This window comes from Corapipo altera, unplaced genomic scaffold, assembly GCF_003945725.1.
Source record: "Corapipo altera isolate COAL_440 unplaced genomic scaffold, ASM394572v1 61153, whole genome shotgun sequence".
Classification (NCBI taxonomy): domain Eukaryota; kingdom Metazoa; phylum Chordata; class Aves; order Passeriformes; family Pipridae; genus Corapipo; species Corapipo altera.
In genome coordinates this window covers 206011-227481 of record NW_020884958.1, presented here as the reverse complement: position 1 = coordinate 227481, position 21471 = coordinate 206011, and the positions used below count along the sequence as shown (strand labels likewise).

Sequence of the window (21471 nt, the reverse complement as noted above, 5' to 3'; positions counted from 1 at the left end):
GACTGGATCTGCTCATGGGCTGGATCATTAGATGCTACACAACCCAAAAGCTGCCAGCATCTGAAAGCACATAACATTATCTACAGTTCTCTCCTTTTCTTTATAGTGGTAGCTCTAATAAAAACTGTAAAATGACACGTGACAAAGCTGGAGTGCCTTGCTTAGAGGAAAGGTGATGGACCAGCACCTCCTGGTGCAAAGGCACTGTTGGCAGGCAAGAGCAAACAAGTAACTGGACAGAACATGAAATTCCACCTTAAAAAGTGAGTTCTACAAAGAGGAATCTGATTTTCATGAGGTGAGACTGCTGCTGGATTACATTAGCTTAGGCTTTTTTCATGACTGGTTCTAATTCAATCTGAATTCATGCATTTATATATCAGCAAATTAAAAAACAAAACAAGCAAACCAAGATTTTTTTTAAAAATCTCTAGAATTGTATCTGATAGCGCATCTAAACATAAAGGAAGAAAGACCAGGAGAGATCTGCAGCTGGCATGGAGAGCTAGCTAAAGACACCGAGGAGCAGAAGAATTAGCAGCAGCTGTGGGTGTTTCCATTCCAGCTCTTGCGGTTAGGCTTGGAGACAGCCCATGTGCACTTGCAGCTGCTCTTCCACCAGTCCTCTGAAGGTGGTAGTGTTCCCTTCTCGAAACTTGCAGGTCTCGCTCCAAATGAGAAAGTCAAATTCCCTCCTTGCTGCAGGGATCGGGAAGAGACGAGCAGGTGGGAGGAAAATCAAGGGAGGGCAACCCTTGCAGAGGTTAATCTGCACTGTGCTGGTGAGCTGAAAAATGTCCAGTTCATCCTAGTGAAGGAGAATCTCCGCTGTTCAGGGCTGAAGGCTTCTTCTCCCACAGTGTTAACTCCTTTATCGCTTTTTGGAACAAAAGAAGGGAGAAATACAAAGATGCACAGAGCACTTGCTGTTGCTCCAAGGAGTGGTGCAGAAAAGGAGATCCTTCTGCTTGGGCCTGCCCATGTCCCAGGGAGGGGTAATGGAAAAATAAAGATGCAATGCAAAGGTGTTTAGAGCATCTGCACTGTCTAATTCTCATTATGGTGACTCATTTAGGGACCTAAACACTGTATTTTATGGAGGTAATTAGAAATGCATTTTATTTATGTGACCTAAACACTTACACACGACAACTTCATTCTGCATTTGTAAATGTCAGGTCTTGTTCAGAATAATCTTCCCTGGATCCACTACTATTCCACCAGCTGAGATACATCAACCTGCAGTTATGGGTTCTGCAAGCTGCCTTGTCCATTTAGCCTATTGGATGTAATTTGCCTAAAAAAAGAAAAAAACCCAACCAAACAAACCCCAGACCCAACTGGTCAACCTTTAGATAGGCAAGGAACCAAAGGAATCAGGGAATCAAAGGTCCAAGTTCATTAGCAGGGCAGTACTTCAACTGGGTTTTTGAGGATCTCAGTTTTGTACATATCCCTCCTCAGTCAGGATGAAAAGCAAAAAGTTTCTGTGAGTTGGTAATACCCTGTGTTCAGTATTTTGTTGAGAAACAAAATCCTTGGTGACACTTAAAGGCCATCTGCCATGTTATGAAAACCAGGCTGTGCTGTGTATGGCAGGAGGGACTGCATCCCAGCTGACCTGGGATAACTTACTGTAAAACAATGATGCACAGAATAGCTAAAGCTCTTTAAATCCCTTTGTGGTGCTTTGTGACTGTAATGCTTTGGGAGGCCACAAAAAGGACCAGATCTCTGATGTGGGCAGAGGCATGGCCTACATGGTTGATGAATGTCTGGATACTTGTGTTCCATGCTAATATTTGCAAAAACATCACTTAGTAGAGGAAGACTTTTCCAGATCTTAATTCATGTTTCTTCATGTGCACAGAATTTTCTTTAAAACTTTCCCTGTGTTGCACAGAACATGAAGTTACTCCTTTACTAACAAGCCTCCTGCTGTGTATACTGGTCCATATTACCAACAGCTGGTCACAGACATGGTCTGACAGCAACATCCCTTCAAAGCACATGGTTCTGTGGATGCTGAGATGCCAAATAAAGCTGAGCTGAGGTCACTTGCATTTTGTTTTGGAAGAAGCAGCAGGGCAGGAAAAAAACCCCCAAGTATCTCAATGCTAAAGTGCTTCAGGGTGCTGCAGATGGGGCAAAAAAACCTCCCCAAACCCCGTCCTTGTGATGAGATGTGGGCTGAAAGTTTGTTGGTTGAAGTGATGTTTCCCCTGTTAATTATCCATTGCTAAAGGATGTCAGTTTATGAGAGGACAGCAAGCATTGCAAGGAGAGAATACACTTTACTAACAATTATTCACTTGCCATCTTTCTTTAAAAGAAGGCAATATACAAAATTTATCTGGAAGATAGGTTGTTAGGGTAAGTCTAAGATAATGGCAGATACAAAACAGGTTTCCACATCTTTGCTCACCAGCTCAGTCATTGATCTGAAAACAAGCAAAACCAAAGCCTTATGATGCTGGCCTCTAAATGTTTCTCCAGGAAGCAGCTTGAGATAGAGACAGGAATTTAACTTAGTCATATTCAGAAAACAATTACAGCATCACTGGAGTCACTGAGGTATTCCAAATTGCCTTCTCAAAGTCTTAATAAAAGATGAATAAACAGGTTCCAAAAATATGTGAAACCACCACACCTAAACCCTAGCCCATTCCTAGCATTAAAATGTTAAATTACATGAAATGTTTTCAAAGGCTTTGAAATGTTTGGTGGTTATTTATATGATGGCTGGGCCTTCAAGCCCAGACAAAATCAAGGCCCCACTGACCACACACAGCTCTTGCATACTGCACTTCCAAAAATGCCATGTACTGCATGTTTTAAAGCTGGGCTGACTGCAGTGACATGAGAAGGCTTCAGAGGACCACTTTGGGGTCCCTGCTTTGTCCCTACTGGGGCTGGCAGCACTGCTGTACCTCTGGCACTGCTTCAGCCCAGAGCACAGCCTGGGTTTTAAGGCTCCCACCGCACCTAAAAAGCACCCATGATAAAGACGGGTTATGCCTCCAGAGGCTGCAAGACCTCTGGTCTATTTCCAAAGAGTAAGCTATTTCCACTCCCCCAAGTCCTAGGAACCAGGGCTGAATTTTTTTGCATGTTCCTCGGAGCACACTGCGTCTGAAACAGGAGTCTGACACTCCCCACCAAGCACTGTCTGAGGGACAGCTTTCAGTTCATGTGCCTCCGATATTCATTCATTGTGGGGTGGCCGTGAACTGCCAGGCTTTGCTGGCGTGATTACCTGTAAAATGTTGTCATCTGTGGGGGGAAAGGAACTGCCTGAGCACCAGCTGATGGAATTCTAAGCTGTGCACCTCCACCAGGCAGTTCAGCAGTGACCTTGGTGCAGGGGGACGGCTGTTTACTGTTTTCCCTCCTGTGCCACTCTGCTGTGGTCCCTGACAGGACACAGCAGCTATGCAGAAGAAGCAGTCTGGCCCTGGCATCTCTGTGACCCCAACAGCCAACAAATGCTGGGCTTTTTGAACCTTTGCATATCATCTACCTTTCTGACTTTCCCCATGAAGATAACCCTCAAACCACATTAAACAGCCAACACATGGGGAAATTTTGTGCCCAGAAATTTTGTAGATGCAATAAGGGTAAAATAAATTGACTGATTAGATTCACTTTACCCACTTAGCTCGAATGTGGGGACAAAGGTTACTTTGCCACAAGTGTTTATCTTGCTGGTTATGATTCAGTTTGCCAACTGCTGCTGTATGACCAGAACAAATTTATCCTCATAACTACAGAAGCATTAATAATCGTTTTATCAGACAGATGTCTAAAAATTTTGTTTGCTGTTCCAATGCACATCCCCAGCATGGAGGGCTGCTGAATTGAATGCCCTGTTTGCTTTCTGTTTCTCCTGTGGACTTTTTAACTTCCTCTTCAGAAGAGCTAAACAAACTACTCAACACATTTAATGCCCTAAAATCAAAAACCTGGTTCAGAGGGTGAGTAGTTTGTTAAATGTCCTGGAGGGCCTCGGTTGTGCTGGTTGTCTGTAACCGTCAGGCTGGAGCCATGCATATGCACTTGAGGCTTAAATAACCCGGGTCTCACTGAGGCTGTCTCTGGTTACTCCTTTGCGTATTCAGGTTGCTGTGTGCCCGGTAGAGCCCTCGTGCATCCACTGTCCGGGCAGGAGGAGGACCTCGACCTGGAGGAGTGACCTGCAGATGCCTAACTTCAACCCTGAGCTTCTCACAGCAGCCTCTGCCCTGGCAAATGTCAGCCCTGGCCCAGGGCAGCCTGGCGTGCCAGCAGGAGCTGGGCTCTATTTTAATTTCAAACAGTCTCCAGAAATAAATAAATAAACTTTAAAGAAAATGCCATCAGAAACCATCCCAGAAAAAGATAGCGAAAAGTTTTCTTCCTTATTCATGCAAAAGTCAATTAGCGTGCTAATAAATACATGCTGGGAGACATCATCATAATAGGAACAATCAGACCATTTGAATAGCCAAATATGCTTTTATGCCACATTTGTTTACCTTGTAGAGTGTATCCGCGATATGCATGTAAATGCCAAAGTCTATTCCCTGTTAAGTACAGTAATCCCTCCTGCCCTCAGCTATCACTGCGATTCCTTGTTTGTACCTGTCAAGGGCTGCTGAAACTTACAACTGTTGGTTTAGGCAAATGCACAAGCCCTTTGCCAACAGGAATATCCTGTTTAGGGGAGCGCTGGAAGGTGCCAGTTATATAAACTTAGCTGTGTATTGTCACAACAGACCATTCCATGGAAAAAAATGAGAAGGCATTACAAGTATGGGAGACCCTCATGAGAAACCTCATCATCTGCCTAAGCAGAAACCCTGATTTTTCTCCAATAACACAGGCTGTGAATTATTAATTCCCAGTTATCTGCTGGCAGTGGAGAAAGTCTCTTTCTAAGGTATGACAGCACCTGAGTACAAACGAAGACAGCCAAACATGAGGCCTCCAACAAGTCTGGTTCTCACTCAAATTGTAGTTTATCAGGGGAACAGGCCAGTGCTTAAGCATGGTCCCAGTAACTACACTCAGTACTAAACAGTCTGCAGCCACAGCATGCAAAGTGAGTGGGAACAGGGAAGTGATCTTTGTTCCTCTTCTAGGTGTAGGAAGCTGAAATGCAAGGAAAGTTCTGGCACTGTTTCAGCAAGGTGCTTAAGCCTGTATTTAATTTTTGAGCTCTGAAATGCGTGGGTGGGAGCTGGCTCCATCAAGTCAAAGGCAAAACTCACATGAAGTAGGATTTTGCCTTCTCTGACTATGAAAGTGTTTTAGGAGGGAAATAGCTTGCCTCCACACACTGGGAGTCTGTGGTAGAGCTGGGAACTGGCGCCAGGTCTCAGGAGTCCCAAAGTAGTGCCTTAACCTGTTTTTAACTTACTGCACGCTTCCTCCCAAAACATCATTGGGCGTACTTAGATACACCAGATATGCCCACCTGACTGTCAGCCTGTCACTTGTTTTGGCCAGCTTTGCAGGGTAAGATGAAATATACAGCTTTTATTTCATCTTCTGAGTGATGTTTAAATATGACACCAACAAACAAACAAACCAACCTGGATACAAGCTGATGGAGGACTGCAATACATTATGTACATCCTTGCAGAACCACTGTTTTGATGTATCAGTGAAGCACATAGCTGAAAGACAAGAGCTATGGCATGGGACTGGCTTATGTGGGTATTCTGTTGCTCTGCTGAGCTGCTTCCCTAGGTTTTCAAAGCAGAAAATCATACCTGAGCTGGGATTGCTCTGAGAACTGCTTCAGCACCAGCGTTTCCATGCAGCCACTCAATGGATCAATTTATTTACTCTAAACTGGTGCTGCCAGCCCAAACTCCTGGCAAAGTTTATCCTCCACTTCATCAGATGAATAGGCGATGGCCATTGGGGCTAATGGCCCCTGCCCTGGCAGAGGGAGAGGTGCCGAAATTCCCTGGACAGTTTGGCACAGACACAGGCTCCCATCCCACAAGGAAAGCCCAGGACAAACCGGAGAGATCCCTGTCTCTCCGGGCCTGCGGCTGTGCCTACCAGGAAGATCTCCATCCCTCTGGGTTCTGCTTCTGTGCACACCGGGGAGACTCCCCGGACTCCAGCACCGGCTCTGAGGTGTCTCCCGGCTGTTTATTAGGACCATCCTGCCCAGTGGAGCAGGCAGTCCTCATGGTGGCACTAGAAAACAATTATTCACGACCATCTGCTGCCACTGCTGCCACTGGTGCTTCTCAGCAAGCTCCATGTGCACTCTGATCGCACTGCTTTCCCCTGTCAGCGGGTCAGCGGCTGGAGACTCTAAGAGTATAGTCTGCACCCACTCTAAAACCCACTTAAACCCTTCTGGAATATCTCACTATTCCTCAGCTAGACAGATGTGAATGTTCACTGATGCTGAATGTTGCTTGGCAAAAGGCTTTCTCATCCAGTCTCCAAACCCACCATCGAGTGGTACCTCATGTACCTTCCTTTATGTTCCAGCAGCAATACCTCACCTTGTTTCCTTATATAAAACACTAGCATTAAAAGGAAAGAAAAAAATCCCAACAAGACATAGCCCAACAACTCAAACATCTCGAAACATGATTATTCTCAGGATTCAGTTAGGACTATGGTTATTCACTCCTGAAAATCAGCATACGGGTTTTCCCACCTAGGAGAAACTCAATAACCCTTCCTTATTTGTTGCTGGAGATTCAGACAAGTCAAATTCTGCTCATGTGGCCTTTAGAAACGAGGGACAACTGTGTCTCAGTAGGGCCTAATTCAGCCAAGTAATAAAACATTTGAGTAGTACCTGAGAGGTGATGAACAAACCCTCTGTTACATATGTGCCTACCAAATAACAGAGTGCAATGAGGAACACAAACACAGACAAAGGTTTTCACAAGTGACTGAGGATGCAATGAGGTATGTGCAGGTGTGAGGGCAGTTGGTTATTTCCACCTCTGAGGATCCAGGGCTCTTTACAAGATGCACTAAAGCAGTGCAGCTATAACTTCTTTTCTTTTTTTTTTTTCCACTGTTTTTTGTTTTTGTTTTTTGGGTTTTTTTTTTTGGAAATGGGAGAAACAAACTGCTCTCAAAAAGGGAAGGGAGGAATTAATTTCCTCCTGTGTGTTTATGTTGGCTGCAGTTGGCACTGCCATAACACTCAGACCACCACACACCTTAAAAATTCCTGCCAAAGAGGTGTATCAGTGGCAGGTTGTCAGTCAGTCTTGGGTGGGTAGATGACTTTTCTGCCGAAGGTAGGCAGTCTCTAAGAGTGAACTCTTACTTTTAAACACCATCTCCTCTGTTCATCTGAGTATGAATATGGCTCCCCAAGTACTGCCATTCCAGGCATCACTCTGCTTGTCACTTACCTAACCCAGGGAACATCTGCAGGACCGTTACTGCAGCTGGTGCACAGCCTGATCAGATCTGTTTGTGTTTTTACAAGAAACTTTTATAAGAGTTTTCCCTCACCTGGTGCTGTGAAAGGCCATGTATGCTGGCCTGAGACCTGTCAAAGTCAGGCTTCTGCTGAGACAGAACTGGCTGGTGTGACTGGCAGACCTTTCCTCCAACTTCCAGTGCTAAACTGTCCTGACACATTGTCACCTTGTCCTCACAGTCCTTCCTATTAGTTCTGCAGGGCACCCATGACCGTAGTATCAGATACCTGAAGGACATTTCCCTGTGAAATACTCCACAGAAGTGCAGGATACAGTCACTTTCCTTTAGAAGATGTGACACAAGCCACACACAGAGGGTAGGTGACCAGTCCCAGCCCATGCTTCTCAGAAAGATCCAGCCTCTCCCCAGCACTTGCTGCTTCTCCTCCTGCAATCCCTGGGGTGAAGGGATGTGCTGTCCTTTCCAGGAGCCCTGGCCATGCAGATGTAACAAAAATAGCAAGCTACCCTCTCAAAAAGAGTCTCAAGGGGACTTTTTACTTTGCCATTTAGGGTCGGTGTGTGTACATTAGCACCCCTTCAGCCGACTGCTAGTGGTGGTGCCTGCAGGTGGTGCCTGCAGGATGAGTGGGGAAGGCAGAAGCAGAAGGCTCAGAGTCCCCAGTCACGTGTCAAGTCCAAACATGCCGGAAGTGCCCACTTCCCACTCATGGCCCAGTCAGGTGCCACAACCCCATGCACCAGAGCACTGGGTATGTGGGCACAAAGCCTTAACAAGACTCCGTATTTCCTAACTCACATTTACATGGAAAAGATACAGCCTTGCAAAAGCAGTGTTTAGTTGCAGGGCACAAATCCCTTCCAAAAGCAGTGTAACTTTCCCTGCCAAGAACATATGTATTTTGTATAGATTTAATTACGTGACACAAGAAATTTGCCCAGATACTACGATGATGAGCACCACAGAAATGCCTATAAATAAATAAAAACACGTAGCAAAACCAGCAAAACTCTTCAACAGAGTATGAGGGGGGAAAAATAACCCCAAACCCAAACCAACCCAAACAAACAAAAAACCTCTGCTTGCAGTTTTCTACTCACTCTCTCCTTTTAAAGAAAGAAGAGCTCACCACCACCTCTATGATACAGGACCCAGTACTCATTTGGACTCTCTCCTTCTGTCAAGAATCACAAGGTGGGCACATCTTTATTTGCATTCTCCAGTGTCTCTTTCCTGCTGCTGCTCATCAGCTGCTCATCACCTGAGAACAATATTTGTGCATACTAAATAATGAGGATCACTGGGAATCTCATGAACTTTTATGTCATTTGAATTTGGAGAAAAAACTGAGCTTTCACACACCTCCCAGGTTGAAAACCCTGACCGTGTTATACATTTTTTTCATTATAATAAAGGAAACAAGATGAAGCCCTACAGAGGCTTGAATGGTGATATGTGACTTGCTTTTTCATTGCATCCAGCAGACATGAAGAGCACTTGCCAAGCTGCTGAGTGAGCTCCCTGGTCACTTGGTTTCTGATTCCTCTTGTCATGTTTTTGAGCCTTTCATCTCAATTTCTCTGTTCAGTAAAGTGTTTTGTCATTTCACTCCCACCATAGGACTCCGAAGACTGGATCTTCATGAATGGCACCCAGCCATAAATTGAGAGCTCCATCTCCCAAACAAAACTATTAGCTTGGCTCCATAGCACAATTGCAAATTCCCTTGCACTAAATTGGTGAGGTTAAATGCTGTCATTGCGATCATGGTGTGGGGGAGGGAGGGAGGAAGGGAGGGAAAGGTTGTGTTCAATGACCTCAGAGGTCTTTTCCAATATAAATGATTCTGTGAAAGAGAGAAAGCAAGAGAAAGAGAGACAAAGAGAGAGAAAAAGAGAAGAAGGAGAAAAAGAGAGAAGAAAGGAAGGAAGGAAGACCTACAATAATGTCATCTGTTGCAGCTCAGAACAGCTCTGGGTATATGAAGGGGGGTGAAATCTGAGCAGCTGTCTGTTACTCTGTCTAGCACTGATGAGCCATTCCAGCTGTCTGCAAATTTTCCTCCTATCAGCTTCTCTCCTGTTTTCACGTCCCTGTCTCAGGAGCCATGCAGACCATGCAGACAGTGGCAGAGAGCACCCAGAGCCCTGTGTACCTCTGAGTTCTGGCTGTTATTCTTCCCTGGGAAAAGAGAGACAATGGCACCAGCGCAGCATCACGGTATTCATCCTGGGAGGTTTGTCCTTCTGCTGTCACCTTGCTCCCAGTAGGCATACAGGCTACTGTTGCAAAGCAACAGGCAGTGAAAGACTGAAAAATCTGCAGAGTGACTTCCCTGGGCTGTAGGAAATTCATGCACCAAGTTTTATATACAGTGCACATCTGGAGAGGGAGAGATATCTGTCTCGTGCTTCTGTGCTGCCTAGTGGGATGCATTCATGAGCGGCCAGTATTTATTTAAATTACTGACTTGGGCAGAGTTATTAAATGTAAACTGTGGCACCTTATGTTTAGCACAAAATAGAACACTGGGAGAAGCCAGTCAGAGAAAACGTCTAACTTAACACAGTGGTTTGGCGAATGCTTAAATCGTTCCTCTGCTCTGTATTCTCCCATAACCCCTCTCCCCTTGCCTCCTTTCCCCCCTCCTTTGTCTCGTTCACGCACAGCTTCCAGTGATGGGCCCTGAAGATTTAGATCTTAAACTTTTTCAAAGTGCTGCCTATTTATATAATGGCTTGGATTTGCTTATGCAGTTTATTTGCATAGCCCCAAATCAGCATAAGCCCTAACCTCATCTTACCAAGGGGATTTACCTGTAACCAGAAGAATTTGGTTTGTTAATGAAGCAGTTGGATTCCCAGACAGCTGTGATACACCTTGATCACTTCTTAGAAAGAGATTTCTCTCCCCTGTAATGAATTTCAGTACCCCAGTACAAAAGGACACTGGTTTTTTTGACACTTGGTCTTCAAAACTCAGGACACAAGAACACGGGAAGGCATGCAGAAAAAGCACTTTGAAAGTGTAATCAAAGAGAAAAATCTGGAGTTAGACTTGAACCAATAAACATGGCTGTGGTCAGTTTCCCTTTCCATATAACAGTAAACATAACAGTAGCAAATACACAAACCCAACAATTATTAATAATGGCTTAGTAATAAAGGTGTACAAATAAATAATGAGTTATTCCAGTCCACATGGATGTTTGGGCACATAAGGCAGAAAACATTTCAGCAAACAGCGTATTCATGAATCTTAGCAAGACGTAACAAAGAAAATTCTGAAAAGTAGATTTTTATTTTCTTTTTTGAATAAAATGTGAAGAAACACCCCTCCTTTAACAAAAAAGCATTGATGGGTAGGGGCTTCTCAGATGTCTTAGACATTAAAGAAAAACAGTAAGCCAAAACATCACTTAAATATTGAATGAAATATCATATTATGCTAAATTTTTCTGGCATTCTTCCAGTGTACAGTAGACTAGATTAACTCATCCATATGTAAAAAGCTCATATTTACTTTCCTTTCACAAATTCATTAAAAAATACAACCAAAGTCAAATCCTTCCAGCCTTTGGCAGTAAACAACAAAACAAAGGTTGATTTAAAGCAGGAGGTTAGATCCTTCCCTTCTCTGCAGTATGTAGGGAAGAGGAAACAGCAGGAATCTGGAAGGCAGCAGCCTCAGAAACTACAGAAAGGAAATACTTTCTTCTCCTCTCCCCTACCTCTATTTTCAGGCTAGTTCATAATTAACGATGGAACTCCTTGCCACAAGGTCTCTCAGAAGCCAGAAGCTCAGGAAGGCACCTAAGAGGATCAAATATTTATTAAGTAAGTGGGATCTGTAGAGTTACAGCATAAAATAAACAGAGGTTGGGAAGGCATCTCTGCTTCTCAAGCATCTGAGCTTAACAAACCTGTAATCATCGGCTTGGAAAGGAGTTTTCCAGGGAGAGCAAACTGAGATCACCCCAGAGATGCCCATCACAGGGCTACTTGTGCCCTACAGTCCCATTTCTGACCAGTGGCTGAGTCAGAATGCCAGTGGCCAGACAAAAGTGGCCACTGCTCTGCCCTGTGCTCTGCTGCTCCTCCACTGCAGAGCTGCCCCAACCACAATAAGTTGGTCTCTTTGCATGGGAAGCCTTGGCAGGGAGTTTTACATTATGAACATGGGAACCTTGTCAAAGCAAATGCTGGCTAGGAGGTGTTTACAGAAGGAAGGTAGTCAAACATCTTGTACAGATGACAGAAGCATTATAATGTTCTCTAAAGCCAGAGAAAGCACAAACAGTTACTGCAGAGGCAGGAAGGCTGAAAGCAGTGAAATGTTTTGCTTTCCACTGTGAAGCATTCTTGTATTTTGAATCACAAATAATTATCTGCTGCGCAGCCAACAAAATCAGCCATCCCTTGTCAGGCAGGGGAGTCTCTTGCTGAAACAGGGTGATGTGGGAACTGAGAACAGCCAGCCAAAGCTTGTACATCCCAGTGCAAAGACAAATGCATCTCTTTGGGTAGCCTCCTTGAGTTGCCAATAGCATTATTGAACCAGTATGTTTGGAGCCTAAACACAGAATAAGACCTCATCCAGAGCTTAGAAAGTAAATTCCAGCATGCTTCAGTAATCACAATCAGTGCTGCCCCTAGTTCTTTATCAACATACTAACACACAATATTAATTTTTATCAAAAAGGAGGGACATAACAATGATGAACGCTAAGCCCCCAGGAGATCTCCTCATGCTGGAAGACCCCAGGTTTGGACATAATTGTGGCGGATGCCATGGCACCTTCCTAGTAGCCTGGTGTGCAATCAAACTTACTCTGGAACCTTGAGAACCTTTTCACACATGAAAAAAGCCCTCTCCACAGTATTTCCATACAGCAGGAAGTGAATGATGGACTCAGTGTCAAAAGCCAGGGGAGTCAGGTTTTCCACGTGGCAACTGCAAGCCAGCTTCTTTCCAGGGGTGTGACAAAGCACACTGAACACTCCACTCCTGCTGTCCACTAAGGAATCCACACTGGTATGTGCACGGACACTAAGCACCATCGGGGAGGCTCCCAGTAGATGAACCCCTGCGTGCTGACGGTGTGGTGCTGCCCATCAGGTCATTCCTAACTGCTATGGCATGGCGTAAATACTTCTGGATAACTGCGGAATATCTATTTTTAAATTTTAAGGGCCTTAAACCAACCAATGCAGGGAAGCTGGATTATTTTGTTGAATAAAGCCTGAAAGGTTAACAGTGGAGAACTTGAATGGCAAGATTTAAGCAAGCCTTAGCTTGCACTTGATAAACAAGTGCGCCGTACCCAAAGCAAAGCCATGCAAAACTTTTCAGAGTTGCAGCAAGATGGCTGAGGTGATAGCAGCACAAGATTACCCTTCTGCTCACCCAGGCTTCGTAATGAAAGCAGCTCAGCATGTTCCCTACGAATTATTTTTAATTAGCATGTCATGAGGTTGACCCCAAGCTAACCAGGCCTGTATGAAAATCACCATCTCAGTTACAAAAAGTACTCACAACTCCAAGAGTACAGAAAACATGACTGAAAAGGTGCATCTACCTGTTGCCCCTTGTGAGTAGCTACTAAGGCCACTCGTTGTCTGTAAAACTCTGGGAACCCATGCTTTAAATATAGAATAAGCATTAATAAAGCACAAGCCACTCTTTCCCCTCCCATCTTTCACACCATTAAGGTTCCAGCCTTGAGGGCTCACAGGTATGCATCCAAAGGTGAAAAAGATACTAACAGATACTCATATGCATCCAGGGTGGAGAACAAGGCTGCAGGAACACCACCACCGCCCACTTCCATAGAGAAAACCTCTGCCCTTGGTGGCAGTGCCTTCAGCAGTAATGAAAATGTTCCCTGGTAAGTCACAGTGAGAGCGAAGGGCAGACGGAATGTGAGTCATCCAGGTGCATGGCAGACAGGGGAATGTGGGTGTGTTACCCTGTGGCTCCAAGCCAATGTGACCTCAATTAGATTTTGGTGAATGATGGGCCTTCTGCTGTCTTAAGTACATACTCATCTCCCTGGTCTCCAGAGGTATATCCATCGAGCCTACACACAGATATTCAACCTGGGGAGCTCTCCTGGCAAACATGAGTCAACCTGTGGTGGTGCTGGTGGTTTTTCTCTTCCTCTCCACATGAGTTTTGATCACCATACCTTGGGCTTACTTCCTCCAACTGGCACTTCTACCACATCCAGATCCTTGCCAGAGTCCTACGGTATAATTATTGCTCTATCCATCATTATTTGCAACCCACTCCTATTCTCCTACTGCCTTAGAGTGCACAACCTTATGGCACTCGGGAGAAAAGCCCAGGCACAAACACAGCTTATAACCTCGGTTAAAAGTGTTTGGCAGGTACTTCAGTGCAAGCAGGATAGCTCCAACATCCAGCACACTCCCATAGGAAACCTGTGTAAAATAATTCTGTTGAACTGTTGGCAGTCAGGGTGATTAACCACAGGAGCCTCTGATCTCCCCTTATTAAAGAGAAGGAGAATGAAATTCACTGATTCATATCAGCTTAATATAAATCCTTGTGAGATTCACAGTCAAGTTCAGCCATAGCAGGATCTGGTAACCACAACTGGAAGAGAACTCTCTTGCAAGCACCCCTTCATGTGACAGAGGACGGCCAAAGGTGTTTGTGCTGGGTCACAGTCAGAGCAACTCTGACTCCTGCAAAATTCCAGGCCATAGTGTGCAGCTGACAAGTGCACAGAAGCGCTGAGGCTCTCAGAAGATTTTTATTCTGATGCTACTTTTGAATACTTGGCACTCTACAGGCAGACATGTGCCATCCTGTTTTGAACAGCTCCATCTCCACATGCTAAGTGTGCTGCAGAGAGATTTGGGCTAGGGGTGAGTAGGATTAAGAACGGCTGTAGTTTGACTGCAGAGATTGCTCTCTGCCACAAGAGCTTTTCCCTTCAGTAGCTAAAATAGTGCTCTGGGGCAGCTGTAGAGGTTCTTATCTCGTGTCAGAGAGGCCAACCTTAATAATCTCAAACCCTGATTTTAGATACTCTAGCCTGACCAAAGAGGCACATAAATACAGCTTCAGTAATGCTAAAAAAAATCTTGTTTTTCAAGAACACACTTACAAGGTGTTTTACGTATGTTTTAAGAGATACGTGTTTTGATACATGTTGTTCCACTGCATCATGTACAACCCTGCTCCTAAATGCAACTCCAGAATGCTAGACACAGTGAAACAGGTGGCAAATGTAATCTTCTGTTCCTAGCTCTACTTATCAGAGCACAACTGGTGCAACTGCTCATTTCAGTGAGCCTTAAGAGACCGCCTTAAGAATAAGGACTGCCTTTCATAGGTTGCATGCTATATGGCAAAAATTGAGCTGTTGGCTCCTGTCCCAAAAAAGTACAGGAGTAGCATTTTAGAAATGGTTAAAGGAACAGCAACATTTCCTTTTAAATGCAAAGCTACAGTCATGTCCATGTCAGTCTGGAAAGTCATACGTGAGGACAGCTTGGTTAGTATCAGGACAAAAAAAGGGAATTTAAAAAAAATGAATAGGAGAAGGGAACAACGCCCTGTTTCAGTTCAGTTGTTCATGCAACTAGAAACCTAGGGTCCATAAAAACATCAAGCAGAAACTGAAGCTGGCTGAAGCAGATAGTGTGATCCTACATGCTAGAGCGTCTTACAAAATTCTTCAGGGTACATAATGACATAACACTTAAAAAGCAACAGAAAACAGTTTTTCACATGAAATCTTCAGATTTCAGTACTTACAGAAGTGTTAGGACACAGACTTCGCACACATATATGAGACATTCTGCATGGCAGCTGTAAAGGTTATCCCGCAGCTACCTAGCTATTGAGATGGGACAGCACAATTCAGGCCCTCACAGCACATGCCAGCTTCAATGCTGACCGTGGATCTCTCCTTCAGAATTCACAGGCAGAGCAACAGAACAGGAAAAAAAAAAAGAGACTGGTTTAATTGTAAAAAGTTTTCACATGGAAAAAGCTTCAGATAAAAGATGACTTATAACTTTAATTTAGCTTTAAATACTTGCTATTTGCAAACCAAACAAGACATTCCCTACTCCAGTGTTACCTATAAACCAAACCAACAAAGATAGCTTTGAGTTGAACAAAGCATGCCTTGGTGATAAGCGGTGAGAAATACTTTCTGCATTGTTATATTACTTATACAGACTTAGAAAGAAATGGCACCAACAACCACACAAACAACACATCAAAATGTGAACTTTAATAGCATTCCAAAGGCACATTCGGAAACAAAAATTCAATATTGCCACTCTTGACTGCAAAAATGCTTCTTGCCTGCAATTGTATTTTTTTTCCATGCTCAGCTTTATTGGACATATGCATCCAAATTCCTACCTGACTGGCATTTTAAACTAGCTGAAGAGGAACCATTTCTTCTCTTCACAAAGAGCAGTAAGAAAAACAGGTCCTGTTCATGCAGCATTGCTACAGATTTGTAAAAGCAGCTAGAACAATGAGTTCCCTAAGGACAGGTACCACAGGGCTGGTGAGGACCTGAAGCAGCAAGCTCACGCCACCGGACTGTGGCGGAGCACATGCGGCTGGAAGTATGGAAGCACTCTGGGGACCTTGCAGCAACATGTCCTCAGTGTACAGCTCCAGTATGCAGCCTCTGCACAGTCACCCTTCCCCAGCTACGTGTGCGTTCCTACGGGAATTTTGGCTTTTCATACATTGTCGAATTCCCAGGACAGAGCAGGTTTCACAAGGAACTCCCTGTGTAGATTATTGCTAAATGGTGTTTCATGCACACGCTCTTTATTCTTCGAGCCAAGTTCATTCTTTGCAACATTGATTCTCCTTCACTCACAGTAAAGTGGTTACACCATCTTATCTAAGAAATCCAAGAAAGAGAAGCCAGAACTTTTTCATGCTGAAAAGACAGCTACAAAAAAAAAATAAATTCTAGAATTTGTTATCTTTCGAACGCACAAAATCTCCATGTCCTCAGCAGAAGTGTTTCCTCTAACAAGTAATTCAGACTGAGTTACTTAAAAGACAGTAAAACTACAGTTTCATCATGCAGGTGAGATAAGTGGCAATTTGATATTCAGTGCAAAAATCTTCCTTACACCTTTTTCCCTAAAAAGACATGTGACATCAGCACTGCACTTACACAATCCCATCTTTCAGAGTCTTCAGACTACAAGCCTTTGCTGCCACCCCCTCCTTGCCTTGGTAAACTCAACCACTAACAAATACTTAATAAACTTTCTTTGGCCTTGTCCATGCATAGAAGAAAACTACAGCAACTATTCAGATAAAATATTATATGTTTATTTAAAACTTATTTTCACCTTGAATATGCAAAATACAAATTCCAACAAAATTTTGTTATTACTTTGTGGTTTACAAATATACAAAATAGAAGTTTGCTTAAATTTATATTACATATTTATTATGTAAAGAACTATATAGAAAACATTTGTTCTGCTTAAGGCATATTTGGGAATAAACCATTGTACAAACTATTGCACATCGAAACCACAGTGCATTACAGACTGTCTGCATAAAGTTATTTTCTTAGTAAAAAAAGATAAACCAGGTTTATTCACCTGATTTAGGTCATAATTGGCAATCGGAAGACAAAAAATATTTCCTTGTCAGATATGCAGCAGTTTGAGAACTTTGGCTTCCTGGTTTTGGTACCTCTAGAACCAACAGTCACTAAGCACCATGAAATAGGCTTTTAAAATATAATTTTGTACCTGAATTTTTCCTCCTCTTTTAACATTGTAATGGCTTTTAGAAGAAGAAAAAAAAAAAAGAAAGTACAAGATGACATTTACATCTAATATTGCATTGCAAGAAAATTAAGGGAATGCCATTTCCCTGTGTAATATCCCCACCCTCCAAACTACACACAGCCTGTTTAACCCTGATATCCATGACTTCTAGTCACTCCTTGGCATTTTGTAGTCCGGAAATAATTCAAGTTGGATTTACAAATTGGAATGATAGAAGATCCAGTCATTGACCCCAACGTTTTTTTTTTTTTTTTTTGGTTCTCTTACTTTTAAGTGTATAATTATAAAAAAAGAAAGTTGCAACGTCCATATGCAGTTATCCCTCTTTTCCACTCTTTGGAAGACTTCACCTCGATTTATCTGTAGTGCTTAAACTGTGTTTCTCCCCATCTTGCGGAAGACAGTCCTTGTACTGTAAATACTGAATCTTTAGGGAAAAGGTCCACTGCTTCAAACTAGAAGTGCCTCTTCATGTGTAAGGCAAGGTGGTCTGACCTGGAAAATGCTCTGTCACACCGCTGGCACTGAAAAGGGCGGTGGCCTGTGTGTTTTCTGTAGTGACGAGTAAGTTCATCGGATCGGGCGAACTTCCATCCACAGCCTTCCCAGTCACAGTGATAAGGCTTCTCCCCTTTTAAGAAAAACCAGGCAATAAAACACATCAGTTAGGAGGTTTGTTGTTTTGGGTTTGGTTTTTTTTTTCTTTTTCCTTTTTTTTTTTTTTTTTTTTTGGCTACCTTTCTCTCAAGCAGCACTACAATATTGTCCTACTTAAAAAAAAAAAGGGGCAGTCAAATGCATGGACTTCTTGAAGCAGTTACAAACAAAGTACAAGGACTAACAGAGCAAGACTGTCTTTTCGAGATGTATAGGCACTATACAATTTTGGTGTCACTTAAATCTTCACTAAAATGTTCATTCCCATTCTCTTCCGCACAAGGCTTCAGAGAACGCAAGTGTGTATTTTTGCTGGCAACTTTACATAGCAACCACAAATAGCTCAGCAGAACAATGTATTTAGGTAATTGTAGGTCTCAAGAAGGAAAAAAACAGCCAGAAACTATTTTCATTAGCTCAGCCTGATTAAGGACTCAATCTTACTAGTGTCTTCACCATAACAAAACCACTGTTGATGGCAGGATGAGCTTCCCTCACAATTACAAAGTCCCTCTCCCAGCACATTGGAGACAGTGCTGACTGGCTTGGGGCAGATGTTCACCATTCACTTGACTGATTGTTTTTCCCCCACTACCATTAGCTGAAGATGCAGCCTAACTACCACAGCACCAGTATTTGTTTTTCCCTATCCCATCTCCTCCTCGGGAGAAAGTTTTGAATCGAGTTCACAATCCAGGGATTTAAATCATGCAAATTCCCAGGTAATTTAATCACTGTTATGGAATGCCCACGCTGGCTGTACCTGCTTTCACAAGCTCAGTTACTGCAACACCACACACTCAGCTGCAAGGTTAGAGTTTGAAACCAGGCTCAGATACACACTTTATCAGATTTTATCCCAATTCCAGCTGCTGACTATCCACAGTTAAACTGCCTCTTTGGTGCTGTTTCAGGAAAAGATGTCCTCCCACAGGTAGGCGAGGCACCCCATCTGTGCTGCAGCTCAGCTGAAAGCCCCGCTCTCAATGGGCCCCATCACGGTTTCCCCAGAAAGGAAGCAGCAGAGGTGCACAAACCTCTGCCCTACAGGACTGCACAGCACTTAATCACAAGCAAAGCAAGAAGTATCTTTGAGAGAGATCTGCTCCCTTCTCAGAAGTGGGCCAACACCATCTAGAACAATGAATCCTACCTGACTTCCAATTACCTCCTAATTAGCTCTCCACACAGCAAGAGAGAAGTAACAAACTGTGCTTTGGCAAGAAACCCACCTGCTCCCTGAGTCACTTAAACCATTAAGCAAAATGTCAAGCCAATAAGCAAAGGCTTCACAAGACTTCAAATAACCAAGAGGGGAAGAAAAAACCAAAAAAGCCCAGAAACCCAGCAGAGAAAGGGTACGTCTTGCTGCTTTTAGCCCTCTCCTGTGCTCACATGTTTTCACTGTCTGAAGGACTCATCCCATGCCCCTCAGGCCGGGACACTTGAACTGACCTGTGTGGGTTCTTAGATGAGCCTTGAGATGAGAGCTCTTGGTGTAGGTTTTGCCACAGCCCGCATAGTCACAGGTGTGCGTGGCCGTCCTTTTCCTAGGCCACGACCGGCGTCCCCTCTTGGGCTTGGTCTCCTCAGGCAGGCAGCTCCCGGATGGCATCAGCTCTAGGGGCGGACAGGGAGGAATGAGCACCGCTGTGGCCAGCACCAAAGCGGGCACACCGGCTGCCCCAGCACTGTGGGCACTCACCTTGGTACTGGAGCGTGCTGGGCGGAAGCTGCTCGGGCAGGAAGGCGGGGTAACCGGGGGCTGGGGGGTACCCGGGGGGCAGCGGCAACGGTGGATGGCTCAGTCCCGGGGCTGCAGGGAGGCAGTCTCTGCCGCTCAGCATCTCCTCGGGCCCCAGCGAAGGCGTACTCCGGGAGGGCAGCTGGCGGCTGCCCAATGCGAAGTCGTGCTGGGGGGCTCCTCGGGGGCTGCTCCCGTGCGGTGGCGGGGCCAGCGTGCACGGCGGGGCGGCCTCTTGCTTGATTTTGGGGACCATCCTCGGCAGGGGTGTGTAGGGGCTGCTGGAGCCATCGGCGCCGGGCGGTGGGGCGGCGGGGCCGCTCTTGGGGCTGAGCCCTGGGTGGCTGTACTCGCCCACCGCCTTCACCACGAACTTGCCCTGCAGGCTGCCCAGGGGCGGCAGCGCCGCGGGCGCAGGCAGGTACACTGCGTCCAGGTCCGGCCGCATGAGCTCGGCCACGAAGCCTCCCGAGGGCGACACGTCGGTGATGTCTGCCAGGTTGAAGGGGGCGGCGGAACCGGCTGCGGGCGCCCCATCGCAGCTACCGCCGCCACCACCACCGTAGAGGAGCCCGGCGGGCTCGGGTCGGGGCAGCGCGTACGCGAAGGGCGCTGGAGGGCAGGGGCTGGCTGTGGGGGCCGGGGTGGCGGCGGGGGCCACCACCACGGCGGCGGCGGCGGGCTCCTGGTGCATGAGCGAGTTGGAGAGGATGAAGTCGAAGTCCAGCAGCTCGTTAAACTCCTCGGCGTCGCGGCGGGGCCCCAGAGTGGTGGTGGCGGCTTCCAGCTCCGACGGCGGCGTCTCCACCGGCCGCGCCGCCAGCGTCGCCGGCGGCCGCTTCAGCTGCGACAGCTCCTCCCGCCAGCGCTGCGGGGACATTCGCACGCCTCAGCCCCGGCCGCACCCGCCCGGCCCGACGGCCCCCGCCCCGCCCGGCCCCGTCCCGTCCGGCCCCGTCCGTGCCGCGCCGATACTCACGTTGCCGGGGCCCGCGGGCCGCGCCGCCTTCTCACGGCCCGCGGCGCCCGCCGCGAAGGTGGCGATGGAAGGGAGGAGCGTGCCGCTGAGCGCCATCTCGCACTCGCCAGGGGGCTGCCTGCGGGTGGGGGAAGACACAGCGGGGTCAGCGAGGCGGTCAGGGATGGAGGGATGCAGGGACGGAAGGGCGGCAGCCGCGCTCCGCAGCACCCACCGCATCCGCGCCGGGTCGTCCCGCCGAGCCGCCGCCGCCGCCGTCGTGGAGCAGAGGGAGGAAGGGCGCCTGGGACGCGCCGTCCAGCCGCGGGGACCCGGCGCAGCGCCGCCACCGGGGCGGGGCCGCGGGAGCGCCCTTCTTCTTCTTCTTCTTCTTCTTGTGGCTCGGCGGGGCGTAGAGCGGCTTGTAGGGCGCTAGCGGCGCCGCGGAGATGAAGGCGAAGAGGAGGAGGAGGAGGAGGCGGCGGCCGCCGCCCGGCAACGCGGCACCGGCAGCGCGGCGGCGCGGGGCGCTTCCCGAGGAGCCGCGGCCATGTGGGGAGCAGGGCAGGACGGACGAGGCGCAGTGATTCCAGTGGGGAAAAAAGGAGGGAGGGAAGGGATGGATGGATCGACGGAGGGAGGGAGGATAAGAAAAACGTGCTCGAAGTATGCCCCGCTCGGCACTGCGCGGGGTTTCGGTCGCCGCCCCCTCTTATCACCTCACCTCGCGGGCGCGCCGCCCCCGCCGCCATAGAGACGGCCACAACAAACGGACGTGTGGGGAAAAGGGGGGGCACGGAGGGGCGGCCGGGGCGGGACGGGCTCGGGGGAAGGGGGGGGGGGAGCGTAAAGAAGGAGGGGGGGCTCCGCCCCGAGCG

At 46.5% G+C, this 21471-nt stretch overlaps 1 protein-coding gene across 1 annotated transcript; it reads right to left on the bottom strand.

The window, feature by feature from the left end:
• Positions 1-16742: 16742 nt before the first annotated feature.
• Positions 16743-21239, bottom strand: KLF4 (Kruppel like factor 4). The gene is made up of 5 exons (XM_027663887.1): positions 20829-21239; positions 20615-20732; positions 19597-20503; positions 19347-19511; positions 16743-17865 (listed from the first exon to the last, which is right to left on the bottom strand). The coding sequence occupies exons 1-5, from the start codon at positions 20831-20833 to the stop codon at positions 17690-17692; spliced, it is 1371 nt and encodes a 456-aa protein (XP_027519688.1). The 5' UTR covers positions 20834-21239; the 3' UTR covers positions 16743-17689.
• Between the last annotated feature and the right edge of the window lie 232 nt (positions 21240-21471).

Bases quoted from the DNA above. Each gene is read 5' to 3' on its own strand.
- KLF4 (XM_027663887.1), bottom strand. The intron at 20,504-20,614 runs GTGAGTATCGGC...ATGTCCCCGCAG, and splicing joins GGCCCGCGGGCCCCGGCAAC to CGCTGGCGGGAGGAGCTGTC. The intron at 19,512-19,596 runs GTGAGTGCCCAC...GTCCGCCCCTAG, and splicing joins CAGCACGCTCCAGTACCAAG to AGCTGATGCCATCCGGGAGC.